Raw genomic sequence first — 12,178 nt, forward strand, 5'->3', positions numbered from 1 at the left:
CTTTCAAAGCAGTGTTCGAAGAGTTGCAGTTTACATAATCAATTTGTATTTAAAAACTCTCTCCATGTTTTTCTGTCCTTGGCCAGTCCAAGGAAGTCTGGCTGGAAGTCACCATGCGCAGGTGCTGCCCGCTTGAGCGCTGTCCTGGACCCCAACTTCCCAGCTCAAGTTCCCGCTGCCTCGTTTGAATAGCAAATGCTGACATTTAATCCCCAGCTTTCACATCACACACAGCCCATTCAGCATGAAGGCCAGGTCAGCCTCACTGGTGAAATAAAACCAGACAGTCAGCATATGGATGTGTAGCTTTGAATTTCTCCGGGCATCACACAAGGCCGAGCATGTCGCCGCTGCCCACGGAGAGGTGGCGAGACGGAGCGGCGGATGCCGAGTGCGAGCGTGGACAGAGAGCCCCTAGTTCCATGGATCAGCACAGCGAGCTATGCACATCACCCACCCCACGAAACACTGCCAGGGCTCTGCTTTTGGGATACAGGTTAGCGCTCAAAAGCACGTGACAGTCACTGCCCTCGTCCATCGGGGCTGTTGCAGCTGAGTCATCGCCTTCCACTAACTGCGAGCACTGCCAATCTCATGTGGAGTCATTAGCAAACCCAGCACAGGATGCCCATCTCTGCAAACAAGCTGATCATTAATTGGATGACTAGGAAAAAGAAATTTCCCAGAGACCTCTCAAAATCTGAAGGCACTTAACTGCAAGCTGGTTGTTGTAGCAGCCTATTAGCATGCAATTAGGAACACAAGTGAATGCCGAGATAAACGAAGCCTTTCCCCAACCCCTAACCCACAGCTTCACCACTAGCAAGAGCTGGTGCAGGGCAGGTGAAGTGGCTATTAGAGTATGATTCCATGGGATACAGAGAGAGAATTCCACGTGCTGCTTCTCACCTTTGGTTGTACTCATCCTTTAGGATCCAAAGCCTAAATGTGAATTTTAATGTTAGGTCTTTATGAAACTGAAATTAAAATTCACATTCTGTGATGCCTTTCAGATAAACTACAGAAGCGTCACGTTCAAGTACTTGTATTAAAGGGGAACATGACCTACCCATCTCAATGGTGTAGAAATGTATTAAAAATGAGCTACCTGTGTATCTTATTTATTCTTCCCTCATTAAGTGTTACAAAGAGAGAGCCAAAATACCTAAAGCTTTAACACTCAATTATGGAAAAAATATGCCAAAAATAATGCCTTGACACCTTTGTCCCTGGCCCATTCACAACAGATTTTTCTATAGTTTGTTCATGCTAATTTACTAGTAATAACCAAAGCTGCAAAGCAAATGCTATCAATGGCATTACCGAATTTTATGTTTTGCTTTCTTATTTCTCTATCTGTACTATGATCAACATTAAAGTAGACATATTGTTAAGACTACTGTTGAAAAAAAGACATTGCAAAGGGCATCAGTAAGAAAACAGTGTTTTACTGGTATCACAATTTCGCTAGAACTTCAGTTACAGGAAAAGCTTACTAAAAATTAATGCCTCCAAAAGAAATTCCCACATATATCAGACATAAGCAACCATGAAAATTCTGCAGAATCAAATTAAAAATTAATGCTATAAATAAGTTAACTAGGTATCAAACTACAGTTTTAATAGTATAACCAATGCATCAGAAAATGTATCCTAGTGGGCATCTCAAGCAGAAACATCTGCTTCATAAATACTTGACTCTGGGTTTTGCTGACCCTCCTTGGGCGACTAAATTCTTGCTGCTCACAGCGTTTCCTTAACATGAAACAATAAAAGCAGTTTCTCTTCCGCAGCTATAAGCCACATCTTGTAGAGAACTTAACTCACACGTCTCCCCAGCTCCTAAGCCTGAGCAACACAGACCTCAGAGACTTATTTGAGGGAGATCAGGGCCTAGGACATGCTCTCGGTGCTGCTCTGACACTGCAAAAGGCAGCTAAGTGTGTCAGGTCTGCAGGTGGAATAGCTGCATTTCTTGCATGCCAAACATCCCTCGGCATCAAGTAGAGGTGGGCATGCTGAAAAGGAAGATGTCAGACAGAGAGCAGGCGGCAGGCAATCCCAGGGGAATAGCTCCTAGGGTTGGTGTCCAGGATAACCTTGAGAAGGCTAATTTTGCTGAGACTGTAAGTCCACAGCTGAGCTCATCAGAAAAAGCTAGGGATCCTGCAACCTGGGAAAATGCCAAGTTAGGTTTTCACCTTGGGGTGTGTGAGACTCATCTACTTCCTTGAGAAGCATCGCTTGGTTGTCATCAGTCTATAACACTTTGGGTCTTCAGTAATGACTGAAGCGTGGAAACAAAAGTGATTATACAGACAAGATAGGTGGTGATGGCAATTGTGCAGTGTTCTGCGTGTTGGTCATTATGAAGCACACCACCATCATCTCCTGCAACCAAAAAGGCTGAGAAAAAAACGGAGCTTATCCCTTCCATAACATTGAACTGCAACAACAGCCTGTACCCTTGCACTATAAAAAGCACAGAAATTGCAACAGAATAGCCTGATATCACACTTCACTGGCCATCACACAGGAAAAGTCTTTTCCCATTTCCCATTTGCATTGGAATTGCTTCTGAAGCACCTATCAGATTTATGGCATATGACAGAATAAAAGACATAGCTAAATCATACTCCAAAGGAAAGCTTAGCAGCGAAGTTTCTAAGGTTCTTTTTCCAAGATAATGATAAAAAACAACAAACAGGCTACATATTCCAGCAGATGTAAGTGGATTTGCAGTTGTCTTACTCAGGGTGCCATCCACAGAAGGAACACAAGGTCTTGACCAGGGCATTAGCAACCGTGGAGCAAGAAACATCCTGAGACTCATGCAACAGATATACAGGCAATATAAAACAATTAGGCTTGGACACGATGGAGAACTTGCATGCCAGAGCAGGTAAATATAAAGAACAAAGTTTGCAGTCTTCCAGGCAGTCTCATTCCCTGGCTTTCTTTCTTTACCCTCAGAAAGGCCACCACAGTGTTCCCTGACACCTACTTTTCAGTAATTCTCCAAGAGTCCATCAAATGAAATTGTACTTTAAAAGCAACAATAGCATCTCCTTACATCATTCTGCAAAGTACAAGAGAAATCTTCCCTGTGGGCTTGCAATAAGTATATACACAAAAAGGCTCAAATGAACAGGTCTAGGAGCAAACACAAAATTACTCTCTGCATTACATTGTACATACAATGGAAATTAACTGTATCACTGATTCTACAGAAAACAGTAAAGCACAAATCTCAGATTTGAAAACCCCAGCCTTCAGCTGAAAAAAATGACCTTGATTCTTTCTCAAGAAAATTCAATTCTTGCAGTCCAGCCTGTAGGCAGGACTACTGAAAGAGGATTTGCAGAGATGTTTAAAGATCTGCTGTCCCTGGGAAAACAAAACAGAGAAGCACTAAGTAAATGTTAAACAAAAGCAAATACCCACCAGCATAGAAACACATCAAACTAGGAATCCAATTTGTTGGCATTAAAAACTCCAGGAAGTGAAGGGGGTTGTGCAAGAAATCTGTTCATCCTTTAGATAAGGTTAACATTATTATCAAAGTCTTATTAATAATACGCAAGTCAGAACACAACGTGAGATCTCTGATGAGGGTTGGCACGATCACTGCCAAGATAGGTGTGCAGTCACTACTGTCAGTGCACGCACCCAAACTACCCTCAAGAGAAAAGACTTATATGTAATTAAACGCATGGCACCTCTTTTGCATTCTTTCAACATGGAGAATAAAGCATATGGCAATGCCTCCACTGGGCTCTCCCTAACAATCTGAGCCACAGCACTTTTTTCGGATGAAGAGAAACCTGAACATATAAGTACTTGAGAGATTTTTTACTTTGAGCACTTAAACTAGTATTTCCAAGACTATTGCTGTGTTTGTCACCTGGCTGGAAAGGGCCATCAGACATTGCCCTGCAGTGCTGCAGATAGAGCTGAAAGCCAGAGGCTAGGCTATTATCAAGCACTTACCATCCGACCTCAGTTCAGCAGCCATAAAAAGCGCTTTGTTTAGAGAACCAGCTGGGGAAGATGACAACAGGTTGGGGATTCTGGTTTTTATATAAATAGAAAACTCAATTGGAAATTTAAGATTACCTCTAGGAAATATTTCCACCTTTCTCTGGAAGAACCCTGAACAAGCATCGAAGGGAGGGATGAGGCAGGGATGAGTCCTTTCCAACCCTCTTTGCGCTCTCAGGTTGTCCAAGCAAGTTCTAGTTCTTTTTAACTATAAATGACCTTCTAATATTAATTACTACATTGCCAGCCCTCCCAGTAACACTGGCTCCTGTGCAGTCTGTCTCAGCCCTGCTGAAGAAGGCAGCATTGCAGGATAGAGCAATCCTATCACCCCAGCTTGCCTGTCCAGGTACCAAGCTCTGTACTTCAGCCAATAAAATATTCTAAGGTTTTCACAAGTTTAATTTAAATATATTAGTTGTTATATCCACCTACTCTTGACAGTCACAACCCTGGCTATAAAAACACCCTTCCACCCACATATTGCCTCCACTATTCCTAAGAACTTCCCAAGAAGTTTTTCTTTGGATGCCAGCCCAAAGATATCAGTAAATAATAGCTGCAATAAATGCATTGTATTTCTTAGCATATTTCTAGGTAGCGATTGTCTCAAAGGAGGAATATATAACATTTTAAAATAACCTTTTTTAAAGCATTTCACATAGAAATATGATGATTTCCATACTTCAGTTCACATGAAATATCAAGAAGTTTAATCGGTACCAAGTTCACTGTTCTGAAAATAAGAGAGAAAAGCAAGATGCCTGTGATGCGAAGACAGACGGATCCAGGCAGCACTGGCGCAAGAGCCCCATAGAACAAGAGGGAGTCTGGCTGCAGCCAGCTGAACCCAAGCAGAGGGAATACAAAGGGAAAGTCCAAATGGAAGGAAGTGACACAGACACAGGGGAATCCCATTGATCGTGATAGGAGATCTGGAGAGATTTCTGCTCCACTTACCGGTCCACTTCCCAGCTAGACCCAACAGAGAAGAGCAGAGACGCTCTGGTTGTCCTATGTGTGACCTCCCATCTGACTAGCTGGTTTTATTTTGCCAACTACCCACAAGGGGCCATACCATAAGCCTTCCCTGAAAAAGGAGTTCGGACTAGGAGCTAGGAAAAAGGACTTCAGGAGTTAATCTGTGCTCCAGGGACCCTGGCAGAGAGCACCAGATCCATAAAACACTGTTATACATCTCATAACCACATCATCATTCTTTACAGGAGCCCCAATAAGCAAGGGCTCAACAGCCAGCAGCACAGTTTAACAAGGCAAAGCTGTGAGGTCTGTCCTCTTATTTCCAGCTTGCTACATCCCAAACACCATGGAATACTTTTTCAAGTAAAATACTGACTATACTGAAAATATGAGTTACCTCCTGCATGACCTACTTGGAGGGCCTTAGCCTGCTCTCCTGTAACGCAACGCACGCAGAAATGCACTGCACAAAAATTCCAGCCTGCCCGACAGCTACTTGGCTTCCAAATTATTATTCTAGTCCCTGCTCGGAGGAGAGACTAAGGGGCTCTGCTTGCTTTATCACACACACTTGCTGCAATGTGAAAAGCAGCTCTGAAATACAAAAATAAGGCAATATTTATCTAAAAAGCCATCACAGCTCACATGCTTCCAAAGCAAACTCTGCCCGTTGCAGTGGCTGCAGGGAGCTTTGTTTCAGATGAGCTCTTCATCACACTGCAGTGACAGCCGGTTCCCTCCGCTGACAGCCAAGGGGGAAGGGACCTACATTCCTTCCTAAGGAATGACAGAAGGCAATAAGCAAGCACACAACTTGGAATATATACTTTGGATTTGATTGTAGAGCATTAAGGTTGCATGTAACTAGGTTATGTCTCTGCTGCTAAAATCTATGCATAATTTATTTATATTACAAGCTAAACATCAGGAACTGTCAGGAGGAACCATAACAGCTCCTTACTAGCACGAATTAAACGCTCTGCTCATCATATGAGCCCCAGGACAGCCATATGCTGTGATCCTGCACAGTATCAGTAAGCTAATTAAGAAACAGCCTCCTCTTGCTCCTCTCTATTGTGTGGGGTTTTTAATTTGTGTTTCTGTCTGGATTGGGCAGATAAGCTTCACACTCTTCCACGCTGCTTGCAGCCTCCAAAGTGAAGGTTCACAGTGAGTATCTGCTCAGTTTGCATCTCCTAAAATGATTCCTCTGATTCAAGTCCAGTTTAGCAGCACGCTATCATAAAACCCTGACATACTGTTGGCTTGAATTTCTGGAGTTATCAGGCTCTCAAACCTATAACCAGTGCGAGGATGTTGGTGCACCAGCCTTCAAGCATGAGGGATGGTCGGAGATGTGCAGCATTTGGTGTTATCTCCTTTAACTGGGGCAGGGAAGCACCAAGTTTTGCAGAAGGGCACATCCAGGCCTCCTTGGTTAAATGGTTGTCACTGATTAAATGAAAAAGTCAACCAAATTGCCTGCTGAAGACTCTTTCCAGAGCATGTGCGTGGGGTATCTTCTCTGTCCTGCCGAGATTTGGAAAGCAAAGCTCCCCTGACCCCACGGGCACATACCCTCATATTTGGAAAGCAAAGCTCCCCTGACCTCAGGCACATACCCTCATACTATTCACACACAGCAGTGGGCCCACAAACACCTGTGCACAATTTCTCACTCTTGTGGAATAGATTTTTTTTTGCCCCTGAATCAACTGAGTCTCTCTCAGTTGATCTCCTGTCTTTCAAGATTTTGTCTCACACTCACCATAACTTTGAACTTTTCACTCTACGGGCTGGAACTATTGATTTTATCTGCTGGAGGTGCTTATCCCAAATTACCAGCAGGCCCAAGCACTTCACAATCCTTGAACTACTGGTAGTTATCATCTTCCCACCACAGTAAGAAAGAGTTGTTAATTCATGTGAAAATTGGGAAAGTGAAGAACAGTGACTGAAATTCAGATCCACTCAGGCATTTAGAAACCCAAGTCTCACTGAAAACAGAAGACAGGGCTATTAAAAATTAGGCCACATAAACATTAATACAGCTAATGTTGCTTGAAATTATCCTGGAATAGCTGCCAAACTGGAATTAAATCCAGTCCAGCTGATGCTGGACAACCTGTTATGTACAATTTTCATTTGAAGAATGCATGTTTTTGGTGGAAGTCAAATGGGTGCAGTTTGTTTGCACACCGTCAGCCAGGTCTTTGAACCTTGGGGCTATTTGTGAATACAATTTTCTGTGTACTTGGAGAATTGACAAGGAATGCTGCAACTGCAGATGGCATCCTGGAAAAAAGTGCACTTTGCATCCATTTACCATGCAAATGAATTCATTAAGCATTTGCTGACAGCAGGTTAGGAATCATGCTAGAAATTTAGCAATTTAGGAACTAAGTTTCATTCCGTCCTCTTAAAAGTAGAGACCAAAAACAAAACAAAAGGTGAATTACTCGTAGTTAAACAGGACACATCAATTTAGCACAGAATGTATTTCATTTTTAAGCCACTAAAATCCTTGGTGCTTCCACAAAACTAAGAACCACAGCAGATATCTACACAGAAAGCAAGAACAGGAAGGTGACCACAACAGTGGTCTTTGACCCAGAGGCCGAGCTCCTGCACTCTGATGGAACATGTTATCTCTACAGAGAAAAACAACTTGAAAAACCTGCAAATGCAGTGAAGGTCTTTGACAACAACTTAATGTGTGCAAGCCAGCACCAACTCCATCATTCTCAAAGCAATTCCACTGGTCCTCTCCCTCTAATGGGTCTTAATGTCTTGGTCAAATTTGTAGGAAGAATTGCTAAATGGTCTTGTTAAGACGCACTGAATCATTGCATTATTTAAAAGGGAGAGAGTACAATTTAAAAGCAAACACTTCTGGATTGCAAACCACAGCAGGGACTTAGGGAAAAAAAGAAAGAAAAAAGAATGTATTTGAATGAGACCTTTTTTGATATACCTAAAAACAACTCAAAAGGCAAAGACATGAAATTTGTACCCCAAATATCTACATGTATTTAACAATTTTTCTACTAAGTTGTCTACTTAAGCTCACTAAATTAGCCTTTGCTTTGTTTTTACAGCTCCTTCCCAAATTTCTGATGCATCTTTTCTCAACATGCTCATCAGAAGATGAAGATATCTTTACTGTATAAAATAACACCCAATCACATCCATCACAAGGCTCACAAGCCTTTTACATAGTAAAATGGTCACTGTCACTTCAGATCCATCCATCATACCGGGTCTGAGCCGGTAAAAGAACACAGCAATGAAAGAGGAAACATCCTTCCGATCTGAGGATGAGAACAGATACAGTTGCCATCACCTGCACCAGCTTCTGAAAACTTCACATTTATTGTTAAAGAATATTATAAATTTTATAGAATGCTATGCAAGCCCATTACCAGAAGTTTCACCATAAGTTTTTTTTTTAAATAAAGTGGAATACATGATTTGCAAAATATTCATTTGGAAAAAATTTGGGTAAGCTATATACAGGCTGGAACGTCACACAACCCACTTACGTTTCCGGTGACATCAGGATACAAAAGATCCCTAAAATGGCCACAGTCATGGGAGAGGGCTTGATTTTAGAAGCTCTGACCACAAAATAAATGCAGGTCTCCAGACTAAATATTACCCTCTTTTTCCTTAGATTCCTGCTGGCTATTGTCGACTGACAGTAAGGTATCGTGGTTCTGTAGGGATATCATCAAGAGATATCTCAGAGTTATTAAGGTTATGGAGGGGAAAAAAAGGCATTCTTGAGGATTAAACTTCATGCAAGTTTGTGGAGATCAGGGAATCTCCAGCCTCTAAATCACCAGATCCAGAGTTACATGTCACCGTCATGCAGGGTTTTCTTACCCAGGAGCAGAGACAGACCCATTCCTGAGCAGAAGCCCCTGCAGCCCTGCAGACCACTTGTGGCTGCACCGTTCAGCCTGCCCTGCTCCAGCTCCATCCATACACCAGTACCTGGGCTTCCAGAGCGAGGAGGGACAGAAACTTAGGACTTATATGGGGGGTTAGGGGTGAGAAGTGTTGTGGAAATCATAGGACCAAGAAGGAAAACAAGATAAATCAGGATTTTAAGGGGAGGTAAAGGCAAATTACTTTTTTTCTAATTACTTCTTTCATTTATTTGAAGGAAGTTTCCCCAAGGCCCCATATTATCAAAGCAGAGACCTAGATTAAGAACAAAGTAAAGATCAGAAAGCAGTGTGAAAACAGCAAATAATTAAGCTGCAGTTCACACTGTTAATCAATGAGCTGGAAATAAACCCACCCACATCTGTTGATAAACTTCATTAAAGTTACTGAAAATAGGCAGTTGTGCACGAGTAACATCCACCCAGTGCCCAGAGAAGCAAACTGCTAGAACATGTAAAAATGCAGAGGTTGAAATTCTCCCAGTTCTTCCAGAAGGCAACACAACACAAACTTCGGGATCATTTCCAAGGAGGAGAAAGGAGACAGCACATCATCAAGAAGTAACCTCTGAACTGCATCTCAAAAGTATTTTTCTGAATGATAAAAGGTTTGTAGCTTGCAATTAGTTCCATTCACAGAAAGTTAAATTTATAGGACCAGCTATTGTGTCAACAACGGGAAAGTAGCAAAAAGGTTTCAACACTAATGTCTGTAAAACCAACCCAGTCGCTGCTGTTAACCACCTTATCTGTTTAGTATAATGAGTTCATTAGTAATGAGCTGCAGAGGATGTGCAAGTTGCAGCTACTTTCCCTCATGAAATCACTTTGTCCCATATCTCTGGCTGAAGCTTTGAGTTTTCCAGAGGGAAGTGCTCAGCCCACATGACTGTGACAGCAGAAACTACTGATGAGAGGAATGAAATACATCCTCCCAACAGCAAAGGCAGCCACCATTTACTGACTGCTCTCTTGATGTATTTAAGTGTATTTTAATTAAAAAAAAAAGGCACTTTGTTTTTCAAATGGTCAACAGGGATTGTATTAGTGACATCACATTCATCAATCTGAGGATAATGAAGTCTCCAAATTAGCACCTGCTTTTTCTATGTCCTGTAAAAACACTACATTACTTAAAAAAATAAAGTTGTCTTAGAATGTAGAGATGTAGATCAGAACACTGCAGATGCTAATAAATCTTATGAGGTGGATTAGGTTAATATACTAATGATCAATTTGTCTACATTTATTGGAGAACCCAGTATTCGTTGAGATAATCCTTTTATCTCCACCACGTCTAATTTCCTCTTGCAAAATACCATTAGAAAACAAGACTGTAGTAAGGAAAAACAATGATGTCTGCAGTCTACTTAAACGACCCTAGTCTCCAGTGGGACTGCAAATAATTTCAATAATAGGCCCTTTCAGAACACTTTTCATTACTTTTTGCACTTGTGAAATTACTCAGGAGAACAGTATTGCAATTTAGAGACTACAAGACTAAGACAGAAAAATGAACCAACTTCTGAAAATGCCTTAATCAGTGGAGATCTGACAGAAGTGCACTTCAGTACGGCAGAAGTCACAATGCCAATTTTTTCAGTTTTGTCCAAACTAAGAGACTTCCACAAAAAAAAAAAAACCTGAAGAATCCAACAGCTCATCTGCACTATTCTATCTTCTACAGATCATTTACAAAAATCCCAAAGAAAACACAAAGTAGGAGAGTCAGTCAGTATGGCATTTTGCTTCTTCAAGGCTTTCTGAGTACCTTAGAACTCCTCCTAACCCAGCTTCTAACACTTCTCCCACTTTGCAGGTACGCTCAGAAAGGCAAATGCCATCTCTATCCAGAAAGGTTCCTTTGCAAGGAACTCTAGAAATGCTCTGGAGTTCAGATGTGTAACTCATTTCCCATAAATCCTTATCCACTGTAACTTAAGAGTATGCCAGTGTTTGAGACTAAAATTGAATCCATGTTTCAAGGTCAAGGTAACTCCAAACTTCTTCCTTGGCATTAAAAAAAGAAGCCATTTGCAAAGAGGAAGCCTAAATAAAACAATGGGGCAGCTGTTTGGGAATTCTTTTTTTATCTAAAGAAAAATGTGGTTATCATCGGAAGCAGAGAACTATCGATCATAGAACACTTCACGAAATGGAGGTATGATTCCCAATGCTTAATTGCATTGTTGCATTGGAAGATGCTTCTTCTATACTTAGAAGACAGTTAACTTCTCATCTGGCTCACTCTCCATTGCATTAGACACCTCCCTATATAGATTAACTCCTCCAGCCTCCATACATGGCCTGCTGTTCATATGGACTCCAGTGGTGAAACCCAAACAGTGACAAGATTTTTAGACAAGAGAATCTGTAGCATGCAAACAATTGACACTGCTACTATTGCCATCAAAATGGGGATATCCCTGCCAAAATGGAAAATACATGTTACTGTATTTCAAATCAAAGTAATTTATAAAAACGCTGAACATGGGACACAGAATGACAGATTAGGGCCTACACTTGCACTTTACCGTAAGCAGCCAGACGTGTTCTTGAAGACCGTTGTCCACTCGGCATCGCGAGGTTTCGAGTCCTCGTTGGGCTCGCTCTCCCAGCCCGAGTGAGGGATGATCACCTCGTTGGTGAGCGTCTGCAGGCCGTGGTTGATGATGACCATCTTCAGGGGCTCATAGGAGGACAGGTTCCATAGGGTGCCTTCAGGAGAAACAGCAATTAGTCAACAAATAACAGGACAACAGTCATTCTCTTGTAGAGAAGCACTAGAAGACTAAATCACAAAACAAAATAAGGTGAAAATATTTTGAAGTTTCCAAGACTTCAGGCAAGCCTATAGCTTAGGAAACACTGCACAGTTGCTGTAACAGAAACACCTCCAAAGACAGTTCCATAAAGGCATGGATATTGCTGAAGTTCTCGGGTCTTACTGTAAAGTACATAAATGTGATAATTCTATTCAAGATTGATCGGGTATTTTTGCTAAATACATTTTTTCATATTGCTGTATTTTAAAGTCTAGCTATTCTTCAAAAGCAAAAATTCACCCTCCATAGGAAACTAGTATGTTGAGTAAGTCCTAGAAACAAGGCTGAATTTACAGAGGATCATTGATCTTATGTTTACCGTCTACACAAGACAATACTTCACTCAAGATTCCTCTCTCTATTATTTACTACCACATTCTG

General features: G+C 41.5%; 1 protein-coding gene across 2 annotated transcripts in view; it reads right to left on the reverse strand.

Moving 5' to 3' along the window:
- The window catches only part of ARVCF (ARVCF, delta catenin family member), a 78,347-nt gene that overhangs the window by 42,104 nt on the left and 24,065 nt on the right, over window positions 1-12,178 (reverse strand). For both annotated transcript variants that reach the window (XM_026037805.1, XM_026037804.1), the window contains exon 4: window positions 11,507-11,690. In XM_026037805.1, the coding sequence (XP_025893590.1) occupies window positions 11,507-11,690 (184 nt within the window). The remainder of the gene's footprint in view (window positions 1-11,506; window positions 11,691-12,178) is intronic.

Source organism: Nothoprocta perdicaria, unplaced genomic scaffold (genome assembly GCF_003342845.1).
Source record: "Nothoprocta perdicaria isolate Ctin4 unplaced genomic scaffold, notPer1 scaffold_2, whole genome shotgun sequence".
Lineage (NCBI taxonomy): Eukaryota > Metazoa > Chordata > Aves > Tinamiformes > Tinamidae > Nothoprocta > Nothoprocta perdicaria.